We start from the raw sequence: 17,799 nt of genomic DNA on the forward strand, positions 1-17,799 counted from the left end.
ATCATGGCATCTGGTCCCGTCACTTCATGGAAAATAGATGGGGAAACAGTGGAAACAGTGTCAGACTTTATATTTTTGGGCTCCAAAATCACTGCAGATGGTGACTGCAGCCATGAAATTAAAAGACACTTACTCCTCGGAAGGAAAGTTATGACCAACCTAGATAGCATATTCAAAAGCAGAGACATTACTTTGCCAACAAAGTATGGTTTTTCCAGTAGTCATGTATGGATGTGAGAGTTGGACTGTGAAGAAAGCTGAGTACCGAAGAATTGATGCTTTTGAACTGTGGTGTTGGAGAAGACTCTTAAGAGTCCCTTGGACTGCAAGGAGATCCAACCAGTCCATTCTAAAGGAGATCAGTCCTGGGTGTTCTTTGGAAGGAATGATGCTGAAGCTGAAACTCCAGTACTTTGGCTACCTCATGCGAAGAGTTGACTCACTGGAAAAGACCCTGATGCTGGGACGGATTGGGGGCAGGAGGAGAAGGGGACGACAGAGGATGAGATGGCTGGATGGCATTACTGACTCGATGGACATGAGTTTGAGTGAACTCTGGGAGTTGGTGATGGACAGGGAGGCCTGACGTGCTGCAATTCATGGGATTGCAAAGAGTCGGACATGACTGAGTGACTGAACTGAACTGAACCGATACACATGTTATCCATTCTCCAAACTCCCCTCCCATCCAGGCTGCCACACTGTTAATAATGAGCAGAGTTCCATGTGTTATACACTAGGTCCCTGTTAGTTATCCATTTTAAATAGGACCCTTATCTTCTTACAAACACACTTTTACCTAGACCATCTCTGGGCTTCTGAAGTCAAGTGGAGGCAAGTCTAAAATCAAACTGAAAATGGAAATATTGATATCAGCATTTTGTCTAAAAGGCTGAGCTCAAAACAAGGTTATATGAAAAGTCAGAGTCACACTCACCACCACATCGGTCCTCATCTTCCCAAAAGTCTTGATCAAATGGGCATAATGATAGTCTTCCATTTGTCGTAGAATAGCTGTCATACAGGCCACGAAATTCCCCTGCGAACAAATCAAAAGATATAGTTGGATGATGAGAGAACAACACTCAAACGTTGATGTAAACGGACAGTACCTTCTTTTGTTTCTCCTCTGCTGTAACAGTAGGTTTTCATTAGCTATCTATTTTATACATATGAAAGTGAACGTTACTCAGTGGTGTCTGACTCTTTGTGACCCCATGGGCTATACAGTCCATGGAATTCTCCAGGCCAGAATACAGGTGTGGGTAGCCTTTCCCTTCTTCCACACTGCAGGTGGATACTTTACCAGCTAAGCCATCAGGGAAGCCCAAGAATACCAATACAGTATTGTAAAGTAAAATAAAGTAAAAATAAAAATTAAAAAAAAAAAAAAAAGAATAGTGGAGTGGGTAGCCTATCCCTTCTCCAGAGCATCTTCCCGACCCAGAAATCAAACCGGGGTCTCCCGATTGCAGGCAGATTCTTTTCCAACTGAGCTATCAGGGAAGCCAGTTTATACATAGTGGTGTAGGTATGTCAATCCTAATCCTTAAAAATGCATTCAAATATACATTAGGTGCAGAAAAATACTGTTTGATTCCACTTATACGAGGTATCTAGAATAGCCTGATTCATAGTCAGAAAGCACATTGGTAGATATACCAGGGGCTGGGGGTTTTGAGGGTGCAGAGTGGGGAGGGGGCGTTAGTGTTTAGTGGGGATAGTTTCGGCTTAGGAAGGTGAAAAATTCGAGAGGTAGAGCAGGAGGGTGAGAGCTGCTTAGTGCCACTGAACTATACAGTTAAACAGAGTTAGAACAGTATGCGACTTCTACCTGGATGAAAAAAATAAAACCTCTGGTTGGCAGAGGGGAGGAGAATTGATGTGGACTAAGAGTCTGGGATCACAGCCCATCAGGGAGACACCACAAGCAAGGCTGGCCAGGTAGGTGACCAGTCACGTCAGCCTCAGCATCTTCTCTTTTGCTACATTTCTGTCTCTCTGACTCCATTAAATGCTTGCTCATACATGACTGTCCAGTCTGGAAAAAACAAACTTGAAAGGCTTTTTGCATTAAATATGTGCAGATGGGAGACAGGATTGAAATCACTGCCACTTGTATTTTGTGTTCTCTGGAAAGTCGCTGCCCTTTTTATCAGGCCAAGTATATGTGCAGCACCTCCTCTTGGGCTGTGGCAAAGAAAGGCCTTTTATTTCTCAAATCTGCCTGTATCCCCCTTGGCCAATTTGGAGGCAATCACCAGTGACTCCACAATGAGTTATGGTCCAGTTCTCCTCCAGGAGAAGCAAGTGGGGAGGAATGCAGCCTCATCAGAATGTAAAGTGGGAGAGACAGGAATTTCTCATAACAGACAGAGCTGGCAGGAAAGGGAAAGAAGGGGGAAAAAAGAAACCACTGAAGGAAATCAAGACACGGAGAAAGGATGGGACCAGAGCACTGAGCAACGGAAGTGTAGACGTGTTTGCATGTGTAGGACTGTGCACCTGTGTGTGTGTGCAAACACACCAAGGCAAATTTGGTCTAGTGACTAGGCGGGGGTAAACTGTCCGTTGCCATTTATTGGACTATATCATTCCTGAGGTTCATGGCTAACAGCATCCTAACAGCCTTCCTTGCTTTTAAATATTTTCCCCTAAAGTAATGACATTGCAAGAAACATAGATGTATATTTTCTCCCATTAAAGCAGTACAAGTCTGGTAAAATTATAGGATGAGACATACTCTGAGACATGCCCCTAATTTTGCCTCGCTAAATGAGGACACAGATTGTATTCTTTTACTAACTCTGCTTTTACAAGCAATTTATTTGAATGCCTGAATATCTCTTGCATGAATTTGGAATGCATGCTCTGTAGTGAAATATCAAAGTCCACTATTTTTTTCTGAGCCATTTTATATCTGTAATATACATATATGCTTCCACATGAGTCCTCAGGGAATGCATTACGTAAGTTGGCCAAATCAAATAATGATAATATGGTATCTTCCATTTGCCCAGAAGTGTAAATTATTTGTGAATGATGATAATTGCTGAAATCTAGATTCCAAGTTGGTGTTCAGGGAAAGAGCTTAAATAATGCGTGTTTTCCACTGGAGGAATGATCTGTAAAATGGCAAGATATCCATTTATGAAGATGAACTTTTGAAATATGTAGGTGTTTAGCATCTCATTGAGCACAAGAGAAGCCGCCTTTGTATCTTCTTTACTCTTGATGAAAGCCATCTTTCGGATAACAGTCTTCATCATATTACATGTTGATTGATTGCCATGTGTCAAGCGCTATGCCCGGGCCACTAGAAACATGGCCTCATTCAATCACACCACAGATTTTCTTCTTGTTCCCAGATTATGAACAAAAGTGTTCCCCTCTCAATGAAAATAAGGAAACCCGGCTGTGAACCCAGAACACCGCCTATGAGGTAGGTGCTGAGGAGCTGGGCTAATTTTCCAGTTATCTAGACATGCATTTTAATTAGTTTTCTGAGAAATTTGAGGTCACTGCCAATGGCCAACCTGAAACAGAGATGCACTTGCTCATACTTCTGCAGTCATTAGAGAAAGTTGGGAAGAGCATGAGGAAACGGAAAAGGTAGCCTTCGACAGTGTCCCCCGTTCTCCCCTGACCCAGCTGGCTACGACCTGGACGCCTCCCTCCCAGACAAGGAGCTTTTCTAGAACAAGAAGGTTCACCTGCCAGGGGTTCAAATTAATTTTCTGCAGGTTAAAGGGGTTAAAGAATCGGGACTCCCATAGTACAGCCACTGAAATCACAAAGCCAGCTGTGTATAATTCAGAGCAATGGACTCACGTACTGTACTTTAAATATGAAGTTCAAAGTAGAAAGAAGACCCCAGAGCAGTCTTGAAAATGCAAAAAACATGAGCAGGGAGTAATATCCATGAAAAAACAACAAAAACACAGAACATCCAGAATCTGGCCAGATACTCAAACGGGTGATGTGGACATGCTCAATTTAGGGAGCAGACTGCCACATAATGCTGAAAGATTCACGCAAGGCAAAGGCTGGGGGAACTGACATGATGCAGAAAATGAAAACCTGAAGAGAACATAGCAATTTCCATACAGCAAATCCTGGGAAGGCTTCAATAGCTGGTCGGGAAGCTTTGCATTTGCATGAGAACGTCACAGAGAGGGCAGCCAAACAGCCTCTTGTCTAACTGCCATGGGGACTAATTGGAGGACAGGGGCAGGTCATCGCCCTCCGAGTTAGAGGTCAAAAGGCCGCAGGTACAATGCGCTCCCTACTTAACCTAAGGAAACGTTATGGAAAGCAATTTGTACAGTTCAGTCTTGCTTAGAGGAAGCAAATCTTTCTATTTCAGTCCTTTTCTAAGCAGAAATTCTGGACCCCACCGAGAAAGAGGTAATATACCTGTCAAATTTCACAGAAAGGCCCCCTCTTTCCTTTGGAACGGAGTCCCATGCGAGGGGGCCAGCATCTTTAGAGAAGATACGGGGCGGACACCATGGAGCATGACTGCCTATGTGAACTCAGTGGAACCCTCTGGAGCAGAGTGGTGGGTTTCTAAGGGTAGATGGAAAGCAGGTATCTAAGGAAGCTGTATTTGAAACCAATCACACACCAGAAACAGAAATGGGGGTGAGCTGTGATACAAAACTTATTCTGCAGGCTCAGAAGAAAATTGCTATTTGATGCCTGGCCATTGATTTATTGGAAATGCATTTAGAAGTCATAGGACGCTTTTAGTTTAGACAGTGGGTGGGTGGCAGGTCGGCTGGGGGTGACTGTACAGAATTCCTCCTAGAAACTGAGCCTGGGGGTCGAGTTCTAGTCCCAGTGGCTGAGTAAAAATGAACAAATAAATAAAAGTAAGACATATTCCTTATGACTTCAAAGCAATGCAAAACAGGGAGAAAGAAGTCAGGAGGCAGTGGGAGAACTTTTAAAAGCCAAGACATGGAAGCCTCATAAACAAAAAGATGTGAGCTTCATTAGCAATCAGAGATGAAAATGGTATATCATTATTTGCCTGCCAAAATAGCAGAGGAGTATTTAACTGATGATAATGTTCGCAAGGGCACAGGGGATGAGCACTCTTAGACGCCACTGGTGGGAGCATAAATTGCTATAACCTTTTTAAAAAGCGATTTGGCAATAGGTTTAAAAAGTCTTGGGAAAAAATACTCATCTCCTCAGGGTAATTCTACTTCCCACAAGCCACCTAAGGAAGTAATTCAGAATCAGAAATTTTATGCCCAAAGATGTCCACTGCATCTCTGAAAACATCTCAGTGTTCAACAGCTAGGAACTGTATAAGTAATACAATATTTTGTAAGATTGCAAGGTAAAATATAGGATGCCCAGCTCAATTTGAATCTCAGAAAAATATGTCCCAAAGATTGCACTGGAAATTTTGCACGTGACATTCATATACTACGGAAATGATTTGTTGTTTACCTGAAGTTCATTTTTTATTTGCTAATTCACATAAACATACCAATAGTTTTTTGATGAAACATTATGTAACCATCAAACAATAATCATGAAAATATGAACTGTTTTAAATAGCATAAGAAAATGCTCACAGATGAAAATCAGACATAATCATGGTACTGATAGTTTTCAGCAAAACAAAAAAATATAACAGGAAAAAAATCAAAAGAAGAAACAATTCAAAGAAAAGACATCATATACGATAAGGGTGGGAGGATGAGTCCAGATTACTTTTAACACTGGAAAATATATTAGCATTTTAAAAGGTGGGACAGGAACTGAGAGAGTTGCACTGACATACATCCCCCACCAAATGTAAAACAGATAGCGGGCGGGAATTTGCTGTGTAGCAAAGGGAGCTCTCTGCAGCCTCCCGTGGTGAGATGGGGCAGAAATTCTGGGGAGGGTGGGAGGGGGGTTCAATAGGGAGGGGACATAGGTATACTTATGGCTGATTCACATTTTGTATGGCAGAAACCAACACAACATGGGAAAGCAATTTTCCTCCAATTAGAAAATAAATTCTAAAAAAAGGTAGTCATTAGATAAGACAGCTGAGATCTCTACCTTCTCCTCCTGACCCTTAGTGTCCTTAGGGGTGCCCTTATTCTCAAAAAGTTCTTTCATCGGGCTTCCTCTGCCCACGTGAACTAGGTCACTGCTCCTCAAGCCCTGGGCTGAACTTGCGTCTGTGCCCTCTTGGGATTTTCTTTCTGACCCTCCTCCAGCCCATTTTAAATCTGGAACGCCAGTGCTCTAAGCAGGTGGACAGGCAGACTGGAGGACAGGCAGAACGCAGCGCTGCGGGTGGAGCAGGGGACGCTGTGTGGCAGGCAAGTGAGTGCAAAGTCCCAACAGGATGCAGACAAAAGGTTTCTAACAAAGGGCGGATTTTGCAGAACGATGACTTAGGGCGAGTTCTTGTCAATGGTATCTTTGCCATCTTTGCCTAGTCTAGAGTCCAAGGCCGTGTACATGAATTGGAAGGAAAAATCCCAAGGATTTGTATTCACAGTCCTGAGCTGTGAAGGGGCGCCTCTTTAATGTAAAGACCTCAGGACGGAGTCATGAGGCTCAGAGAATAACGTTTGACATTGCTCTTGGTAATCCCATCCATAGTCACCCCTGGATCTCACACGTGCATGGGGCCCGCAACACAGGCAGAAATTATCAGTCTCCTCCAAGTGCTCTCAGCGCCAAGGGATTTGGGGGAGCTCCAAACTGCAGAAGCTGTCAGAGCTGCAGACAGAGCTCCAGGGACATGTGGTCTGGAGGGCAGGCTTGAATAGGAGAATCTGCTATTTATATCGGGGATTACACTTCTTGGTGCCCAGTGATGACGTGTCAGAAATTTTAAATGTGTTTTCATGAAAGCAAGTGCTTTGAAGAGGAATTCTCATTTATATATTTCATTTCAAATATATCGATAAAAACAAACCTACTTCATAATCACCATCAAAAGTTGAAGAAAAAGTAATCCTCCAATGATACTGCTAAAGGACACTGGGCAAGAATTGTAGCAAAGGTGGGAAGATGTATCACTTGGTGGATTCTAGATGACTTCCATACTGGGGAGCATTTCAGCCAAAGAATCAGCACTGTACGGCAACATTATAAGGACTAGGACCTGGAAAAGGAAATGTAGGTGAGAGCTGAGTGCTCTGTTTCAAAGGCAATTGTTGCTGTTCGCTCACTAAGTCATATCTGACTCTCTGTGACCCCATGGACTGCAGTACGCCAGGCTCCTCAGTCCACTCTCTCCCGGAGTTGGCTCAAATTCATGTCCATTGAGTCGGTGATGCTATCGAACCATCTCATCTTCTGCCACCCACTTCTTTTGCCTTCAATCTTTCCCAGGTCTTTTCCAAAGAGATGGCTCTTCACATCAGGAGGCCAAAGTATTGGAGCTTCAGCTTCAGAATCAGTCCTTCCAGTGAATATACAGGTTGATTTCCTTTCAAAGGCAGGGGTGATATGAAATAAATCCCCATACAGATAAGTTCTTGGACAGATAAGAAGCCCTAGAGAGTGCAAAGCTTTCTGTTTTCAAGAGGGAAAGCCAATGGTGAAATGTTTAAAGGTTCTATTTGTTATAAGGAAACTTAAGAGAGAAACATAGGGAGTACAGACAGATAACACAAAGAATATCTCAACATATCGTTCAGTGGCCCAAAGTATCCTCCAAAACCTCTGTAGAGATGATGTTTGTGAAAAATATACATAGGGGGCGTCCACATAACAAATTATAAACAACCATAAACACAAACTCATCTGTTTCCTCACATTAAACTGACAATGTTTCTAAAATTCACAAATGCACAAAGACCAAGAGAAGAAGAGAGACAGAACCACAGGAGAGAGAATTCTGGAAGCTGACAAGCGGATGCAGAAATGATTACTAGCTGTGCTGGAAGCAGGAAGGGAGTGGATATCTATCAGGAATCCTGTTGATTCTGGGCAGAGAGTCTTGGAAAGTCTCGGAAACTGGAGCTGCCAGTTACTCAGAGAGCGAGGCTATGTGTCAACTGGAAATCCAAAGCCCTGATGTCTTTAAAACCTGGCCAATATGTCCACCCCAGCAGATCCTCTAAGGGGAATGGCTTGCTCCCAGCAGGGAACCACGTGTTTACCCTCCTGACAAAACAGAAGAGACAGCGGGGCAGGACCACTTGGCTGAGACTGTCCACTGATAGGAAGCTGATTATTTTAAGTCCCCACACTGCTCTATTCAGCTGGGCTCCCAGCAAAGCACCAAGTATAAGCGGTCCGCACTTAAGGCAATTGGCAGAATCCTCGCTGGAGAAACTGACCAGCCTAAGAGAATACCCAATAACTTCCCATCAAGGTTCTGACAGCATGAGGACCCCGTCCGCATGGGCTCCTCATGCAGTGAAGCCCAGAGCCTTCAAGGTCTGTGCATCCAGGGGGAACAGAGGGTCTTAAAGTGACTGCAGTCCTCAGGAGAAAAATCAACCAGATATTAATAAAGGAGGGCAGAACAAGCAAAAACAAAAGCCAGAGGAATGAAAGAAAATTGAGAAAACGTAAGAAAATTCAATCACTATTATCTTAAGCTAGGTAAGAGACGATATCCATAAAACAAGAACATAATATTATAAAAAGAAAAACAAAAGGAACAGATACAATGAAATGATTATGGAATGTTTCAGCTGTATTAGCAGAAATAAACATCTTAATAGAAGTATGGGGATATACAATTAATGAAATCCTCCAAAAGCAGAACAAGACACACAGAGAATAAAAACATCAGACAATCCATTCAGGAGTCAATACTGAATAAATAGAAATTCCAGAAAGCACACAGAAAATGGGGAGACAAAAGTATTTTTACAAAATGACAGAAGACTCATTAAAGGATTATTAGAACTAATAAATGACTTCACAGATTATGGGATACAGGATCAAATTACAAAACTCAATTGTTTTTCTAACACTAGCAATGAATAATCTCAAAACAAAATTCAAGGGAAAAACTCCTCTTACTAAAGCATCAAAACAAACTTAAGAATAAATTTAACAAGATTATATAATACTTGGACCCCCAAAACTAGAAGGTACTGTTAAAGGAAATTAAAGAGGACCTAAATAAATAGAAAAATACCCCATGTTCATGGAATAGAAGACTTAATATTGTTAAAAGGGCTATAGTCCCCAAATTGAGGTACAGATTCAACCCAATTCCTATCAAAATTCCAGCTAGCTGCCTTGCAGAAATTGACAAGTTAGTCACAGATGACTTTATTTTGCCTGATTTCATTCTAAAAAGTGTCCAGGACAGGCAAACCCATAAAAACATGAAGTTAGACTTGGGATTGCCAAGAGCTGGAAGTTTAAGGAGAGAACGAAGAGCAACGGCCTTTGGGTATGGGTTTCCTTTTTGAGTGAGGACAATATTCTAAAGTGGATTATGTGCCTATAGTTAAAACCTTATATTCTTATGTTAAATAGATGAATTTTATGGCATAAAAATTAGATCTTAACAAAGCTGTCAAAAATTCTTAAATATAAATTAATTAACTAAACAATGTGAGACAATCATTCTAAAATGACAAGCATATCCAAAATGAAAGGGCCCACTGAGGGTCAAACACAATCAAGACTCACATGTGTGAGATTTTGAAATATTACAGATAGAACAATAATTCTCAAACATTCGAGAACTAAAGAAGAGGTCCAGTGGTTAAGACTCCAAGCTCCCAATACTGGGAACCTGGGTCCATTCCCGAGTCAGGGAACTAGATCCCACATGTTGTAACTAAAGGTCCTGCATACCGATATTAAGACCTGGCACAGCAAAATAAATAAAAATTATTTAAAAAGAAAAAAAGAAATACACAAATAGTTGCAAGCATGGACTAGGAATTGATCATGGAGAGGACAGTGAAGGAGACATTTAATTCTCAGGACAAGTCAAGCCCTTGCAAACCCTCTGATTTAAAATGGTAATAACCCATTTGGAAAACTCCTTCCAAATTCTACGATCCTTGTGAAATTATTCTTTCTCTTTAGATTTGTGAAATACACACAAGGAAGTTTTTCTCACCTTTGCTTTGGTTTCTTCATTCAAGTATTTTGACATCATGGGAAATCACTTAACCCTTTTAGGATGGGGTTGGGGGTTATAAGGAAGAAATGATAATGCAGATACAGCAATGGTGTCAGACGAAGAGAAGACGGTGCCCGTGTGAGATGCGGCAGAAGACACAAGTCACGGCTGTGCTTCCAGAGTATTCAGCATCTTGTTAATTAAATATGTGCTTAAGCATAATACATAATAAAAAGGCTGAATCAGGTACTACTGTTAACACTGAGGTTATTGGAAAAATAAACATTCACTCATACCATTTGGACTTACTACATCTTTCCACAAAATACAGTCCACGGTGAAACTGAGGGCAGTCCTATTACTTTTCTCATTTCAAGAAAAAGTCAGTCCCATGAATCATCTATCCAAAGTACAGTTAATTTTTACTCATATAGTTTCCAAACTATTGTGATCTCTTGTTTTATAAAGGACCATAGAGTGAGGAATGTTTGTAAAAAGATGCTATACCAAATTAAAAATAGTATGGTTGATAAATGAAACTAATGTCATCTATTAGCTCCTTTCAACTACTAGCAACAAATTAAACCTGCATCTTAAATTTAAATTGAATGCTATAGCTCATATCATTGCAGACACGATAAAGAAAAAAATTTAATTTTTAAAACAAAATCAATTTTAACTTTACAGTGGTAGTAATTGTAGGAAGATGTTTATAGGAAAAATATACCTAAAGGAACTCTCTGGATCTTGTATTACCCATAGCAATTATTTGCTGCTTATTCCACATAATAAATTAGACACGTATTCACATTTGTTAAGAAGAGTAAAAATAAATTACAATCAAATTTTATATATACACAATTACACTTTGTGGTATAAAGAGGAATATACATATATTGTATAGAACTTATTGATATAATTCATTTGTTGCTAACATAAGTCAGATTACTACAGAAAATTTTATATTTATTTTCATAAACAATAAATCAGATAATACTAGAACCTTAGAGAGCTTTCAGATCTTCTCCCACAATATATAGTAACTGTAAATACACTGTAGTAAAAACAAGAGTAATTCAGTCTTAATAAAATTTTGCCTTTGAAGGGGGATCAATTTACCACACATTTTTAAACTCTCTTTTGTCCATATACGACACTCTTGTCATCATAGTTATAGATTAAAATTGAAACTCTTTATTGGATGAAATGAAATTCCTCTCTATGAATCAAAAAATGATGCTGTGCTCGATATATCTATATTGGTTAGATCAGTTGATGTGAAGAAAACTGTCACATACAGAATGCTAAAAAAAAGAAAACACTAATGAATCATAAGGAGAACAACATCCATTTTGGAATATAAGATTATTTTAAAATAGAGGCAATGACAATCTGATTTATAAGATGTTATTTCTTAGGAAATAGTTATTTATACATAAACATATACATCTACAGTGTGCAGATAAAGGCTCAAATGCTGCCTATCACAGTGCGTCACTAACAGCTTGTCTGCTCATGACTCCAGAAGCCCTCAAAGTTCTTTGAGCGCTAAGTGCCTTGAGGTTTATTTCCAAAATCTCCTACTGTGGGGAAGTGGAACTCAGTCTAGCAGGGTGGTACCCAAGAGAAATTCTGCAGAGCAATGCGCCGGCTGAGCAGGCATGCAAGAAAACACACATGGCATGAAAGCCTCCCATGGGGGCTGCATGCCCGTCCCATCTCCCCTTCCTCACAGCCCTGAGGAGATCAAAGGGTCCTCAGATTCTGAGGTGATGGGGCCACTTGGAACTTACCAGAAGAAATTGGGGAGCTAAGGCAGAAATGATGAGGAGATTCAAAATGTTGCCAAGTATTAGTAAGTGCAACACTCAACAGACACTCAAAGAGTGGGCGCTGTGTTGACAACGCAGAGTTTGGGGGCTTGGCCAGGTGGATACACATGGTGCCCCCAGGATGAGCACACATGGGGGCCTGGGGCCAAAGGACTAAGTCAGGAGGACTCAGAAGGATGCTGGAGGAGACTGTCCTGGCAGAAGGGAGAACAGGAGCAATGGATCACGACACAGTGGCAAGTCCGAGAGTCTACACCGGTACTCAGACAAGGGGTGTTGGCAAGGCAGGCAGTGCTGGAAAGAGAGACAAAGGTAAGACCCTTACCCTACAGATCACAATGTGTAGACGAAACCAGAAAATAAGGAAACCACTCGTTCCAACCCCTAAAGCAATGGTTGATTCCAGAAAGGATTCTCAATGGGGACTGAAAAAGATTCAGATAAATGACCCTGGGGATAATCTGAAATTATCATCCCCACGTTCTCCCTCATTACAGACTGCGGCCCCGGGTGTGACGGAACGCAGAGGACGCATCATCTGTGAGACGGTATTCTGTGCCAAAAATGTGAGATAATAAGGAATAATTCTTTGAGGAAAACATCCTCACCCTAGATGGGGGAAGGAAGCATGGAAGATAATTAACTCCTTTTTATATGTGAGAGTATAGAGAGAGTTGGCCAACACACACTTAGGAGATGAGAAGAGAAAGAGGCAGTGCTCAGACCCCAAGTTAAAGGAGGAGGAGAAGGAGATGGAGGAGGGGTGAAGAGGGGAAAAGGGACGCGGAGGCTGCAGACAAATCCAGGTTATGCGACACTGGATAAGACCATTGGCCTGTGCCCTTAAACAAGGCCAATGAGGAAACCTCAGTAGAATTGCTAATTTTTGTAGATGCCATATTATTACCGACTATGCAGCAGCATTACTTTCTTAGCAGATGCAAGAAACAATGAGGGACGAACGTGCCATCATGTCCGTGACAGACTTTTCCTCTGGTGAAAAAATAAATTTACATTTGATATTTACAAATACACAATGGAGAGAGGGCGGGTTTAATGCATACCTGACGGACTGTTAATAAAGAATGGATCTAGCTGACAGGTATTCACGTTTTACTGTAATATTTTCCCAACATGTCCGTACCTATGCAAACTCCAAAATAAAAAGCTAAGGGGAAACAACAACTACTCACAGACTACTGGAGAAGACAGACATGGCAACAGTTCAGTAAGACACAAGGCCACAAAGGTTATAAAAGGCAGCTACTGCAGACTGGGAAGGGAAGTCTAAGAGCAAGCAGTTCTTTTCCAATCATAGGAATTATTACTGAGTATAATAACAGGAAAACAAGCAACAACTTAGCTATTTAAAGACATTTAGGGAAGGGAGAGAGGAGGAGTCAAGCTTCCCAACTCAGAAATATTCACTGGGGAAACTGAGGAGCAAAAATGTAAGTGAATGGAGAGTTCTAATGCTTTTGTATATAAAGCCCTGACACATGCATTCTTCTTCAGTGCAAGAATGATTAATTTATACTGTAGAACTGTTTGCTGGCCTTGACAAAATACTCTTCAGTGACGGAAGAGTAACGATATCCCGTCTCCATACGAAATACAGATCTTAATATCACGCACATTCCTTTCATTGTTTTACAATACTTTTCTTTCTATGGTAAAGGTTTACAGGTAGATGATAGAAAATTAGCTTACGAGACAAGACTAGAAGGCTTGAGGCAGAGAGTTTATAATAATCACTTGACCCAGATCAAGAATGCTATGTAAAGTAGAACAGGCTATGTAAGCTCTTTGAGCCTCAGTTTCCTCATCTGTAAAGTAATGATGATGGAGAATACAAGAATATTTTAAAGTCACAAATTTGTATATAAAGTCAGGAGACATTCATAACAGAGTCCCAGCGTGCTTAAAAAAAACCTGGAGATATATTTATGTTCAGGGTCTGGAAGAATCAATATAGTTAAGATGCCAAGTGATCTACAGTCAGCAGGAAGGTATTGTACAAATTAACAATCTAATTCTAAACTTTATATGGAAAAGCCAATAATGTGAAACAGCCAAAGAAACTTTGAACGACGTTAAAGGACACACCACTCCCTGATTTTAATATTTATTACAAAACTACAGATAGTAAGACTATGGTACTGGTGAAAGAACAGACCGATAGATGAAAAAAGCTGACCACATACACACGGTTAATGGATTTTCACCAAAAGTGCCAAGAAAATTTAATGAAAAGTATAATGCCTTTAACAAATGGTATTTTCAAATGATACAATTAGACACATATGAAAAGTCAGAAAGAAAAAGGAGGGAGACATGGAGGAAACTACGGTTGACTTATACCCTACACCATATACCACAGTCAGCATAAAATGCATCATAAGTGCAAAACGTCCAAAACAGCAGAAATTCTAGAAGAAAACACAAGGAAAAACCTTTCCAGCCTTGGTTTAGGTATATATTTCTTGGGATACAAAACGCATGAAACATACAAGAACAATTGACATCCTCCTTTATTACTGGTCTGAAAGGAAAAAGGGTACAGATATTTTGGGCAAAGTCTGGCAGTTTCTTGTACATTACATCATATACTGACCATAGGGCCCAATCATCCTGCTTCTAAGTATTCACGCAAGAGAAAGGAAAACATACATCCACACAAAGACTTCTACAGAAATGGTTACAGACAGTCTTAGCGTTAAATGCCAAACATCACCTTATATGTCTATTACCTGAAAAATGGATTAACAAACACGGGACATCCATATGGTGGAAAAGGGCTCAGTAATAAAATGAACATTTTGCTTATCTACTGATAAACAGATGTAGATCATTCTCAGACACCAAGTCTTTCTTTTGTTAAAAACAAAACAAACAACAACAACAAAAAACTGTGCTAACTAAGAGATGTCAACACAAAAGGTGATACAATGTATAAATCCATGTATGTGACGTTCTAGAAACACAGAACTACGGCGACAAAATGGAGAAGGTCGACTCCAGAGGGGCATCTGAAAACATTCTAAACCCTGGATCTGGTGGGGCTAATACAACTGTACGGAGAAGGCAATGGCGACCCACTCCAGTACTCTTGCCTGGAAAGGAGGAGGAGCCTGGTGGGCTGTGGTCCATGGGGTCGTGAAGAGTCAGACACGACTGAGCAACTCCCCTTTCACTTTTCACTTTCATGCATTGGAGAAGGAAATGGCACCCCACTCCAGTGTTCTTGCCTGGAGAATCCCAGGGGCGGGGGAGCCTGGTGGGCTGCCGTCCATGGGGCCACAGAGAGCCGGACACGACTGAAGCGACTTAGCAGCAGCAGCATACAACTGTAGATATCAATCAAAATTCAGAACTAAAGGGGTGAATTTTACTGTATGATCTGATGTACATGTGTGTGTGTGTGTATACACACACACACACACACACACACACAAAGAATACAAATTGAAAACCATAAAATACCCTATAAGTGATATGCAGCTAATATTGACATTTAGTGGATTCCTTCTTGCTCTCACATATAGAAACAAACCAGTTGATGAACATAGGATCATAGTTCAGTTACTGCAACTTTCAAATGGTTCATTATTCAAAGTATAGGCCCTCCATCACTACCCTTGGTTTTCACATCTTCCATGGGTATCCATGACAATTCATACTTTCACATGAACTTTAGAACCACATTGTTGAGTTTGAAACAAGTCCCACTGGAACTGACACTGAGATTGCAATGAACTTTTAAATTAATGAAGAAGGCTTATAGATATCAGCCTTCTCATTTATATATACATGGTGTTTTTCCATTGGTTAGTCTATTTTGATGTCATTCAGGATGTTTTGTGGTTTTCATCACATGGATCTTAAACAGCTCATGTATTGTTGATTCCTATAGGAAAGAGAAAAACAATTTCCCCCCCAAAAAAACCTTTAAAATGTTCAAGAAATTTTTATTCATATATTTGGGAAAACCATTGAATTTGATAACTAAATTCTATTATTGAACTTTTCATTACTCCCTGTAGTTTGAGCGGGGAAAGATGTTGAAACAAACTGAACCAACATCTATCAGTAATTTTGTGTTGTCCTTTCCAAATCATGCAGGCTATGTTTCTATTTCTGGAAGTACTACACAGGTTCTCACAACCAACTCAATGTTAAATTGTAATAATGAGAATGAATGTCTTTGTTTCCTTAGAGATTTTAATGGGCAGGCATGCCTTTAAGGTCTAATATTTTATATTTGTTTTTAATACTTGAAATTTCGACAAATATTTATTGAACACCTGTGCTAAGTTCAAACTAGCACACAGTTGTACTCATCTCACACACTAGTAAAGCAATGCTTAAAATTTTCCAGGCCAGGCTTCAGCAATACATGAACTGTGAACTTCCAAATGTTCAAGCTGGTTTTAGAAAAGGCAGAGGAACCAGAGATCAAATTGCCAACATACGCTGGATCATCAAAAAAGCAAAAGAGTTCCAGAAAAACATCTACTTCTGCCTTACTGACTCTGCCAAAGCCTTTGACTGTGTGGATCACAATAAACTGTGGAAAATTCTGAAAGACATGGGAATACCAGAGCACCTGACCTGCCTCTTGAGAAACCTGTATGCAGGTCAGGAAGTAACAGTTAGAACTGGACATGGAACAAAAGACTGGTTCCAAATAGGAAAAGGAGGACATCAAGGCTGTATATTGTCATCCTGCTTATTTAATTTATATACAGAGTACATCATGAGAAACACTGGGCTGGAGGAAGCACAAGCTGGAATCAAGTTTTCCAGGAGAAATATCAATAACCTCAGATAGGCAGATGACACCACCCTTATGGCAGAAAGTGAAGAACTAAACAGCCTCTTGATGAAAGTGAAAGTGGAGAGTGAAACAGTTGGCTTAAAAGTCATCATTCAGAAAACTAAGATCATGGCATCTGGTCCCATCACTTCATAGCAAATAGATGGGGAAACAGTGGGAACAGTGGCTGACTTTATTTTTCTGGGCTCCAAAATCACTGAAGATGGTGACTGCAGCCATGAAATTAAAAGACGCTTACTCCTTGGAAGGAAAGTTATGACCAACCTAGACAGCATATTAAAAAGCAGAGACATTACTTTGCCAACAAAGGTCTGTCTAGTCAAGGCTATGGTTTTTCCAGTGGTCATGTATGGATGTGAAAGTTGGACTGTAAAGAAAGCTGAGCACTGAAGAATTGATGCTTTTGAACTGTGGTGTTGGAGAAGACTCTTGAGAGTCCCTGGACTGCAAGGAGATCCAACCAGTCCATTCTAAAGGAGATCAGTCCTGAAGCTGAATCTCCAACACTTTGGCCACCTGATGTGAAGAGCTGACTCATTAGAAAAGACCCTGATGCTGGGAAAGATTGAGGGCAGGAGGAAAAGGGGATGACAGAGGATGATGTGGTTGGATGGCATCACTGACTCAATGGACATGAGTTTGGGTGAACTCCGGGAGTTGGTGATAGACAGGGAGGCCTGGCGTGCTGTGGTTCATGGAGTTTCAGAGTCGGACATGACTGAGCGACTGAACTGAACTGAACTGTGCTCAGTTCTGAGGATAAGCTGATGGACAAGACAGATGTCGTCCCTACTAGTCCTGCAGAAGAGTGAAGTGAAGTGAAGTGAGGTCGCTCAGTCATGTCTGACTCTCTGCGACCCCGTGGACTGTAGCCCGCCAGGCTCCTCCATCCATGGGATTTTCCAGGCAAGAGTACTGGAATGGGTTGCCATTTCCTCCTCCAATATTTGTTTTTAAATTGAGATTTAACTGACATAGGTTAAGAGGAGAGTGGAATTCTCTGGTGGCTCAGAAGCTAATGAATGTGTCTGCATTGTGGGAGACCCACACTATCCCTGGGCCAG

At 40.9% G+C, this 17,799-nt stretch overlaps 1 protein-coding gene across 2 annotated transcripts in view; it reads right to left on the minus strand.

Moving 5' to 3' along the window:
* Nucleotides 1-17,799, minus strand: part of DOCK1 (dedicator of cytokinesis 1) — a 568,807-nt gene that overhangs the window by 219,605 nt on the left and 331,403 nt on the right. For both annotated transcript variants that reach the window (XM_018041175.1, XM_018041176.1), the window contains exon 28: nt 938-1,039. In XM_018041175.1, the coding sequence (XP_017896664.1) occupies nt 938-1,039 (102 nt within the window). The remainder of the gene's footprint in view (nt 1-937; nt 1,040-17,799) is intronic.

Source organism: Capra hircus, chromosome 26, assembly GCF_001704415.2.
Source record: "Capra hircus breed San Clemente chromosome 26, ASM170441v1, whole genome shotgun sequence".
Lineage (NCBI taxonomy): Eukaryota > Metazoa > Chordata > Mammalia > Artiodactyla > Bovidae > Capra > Capra hircus.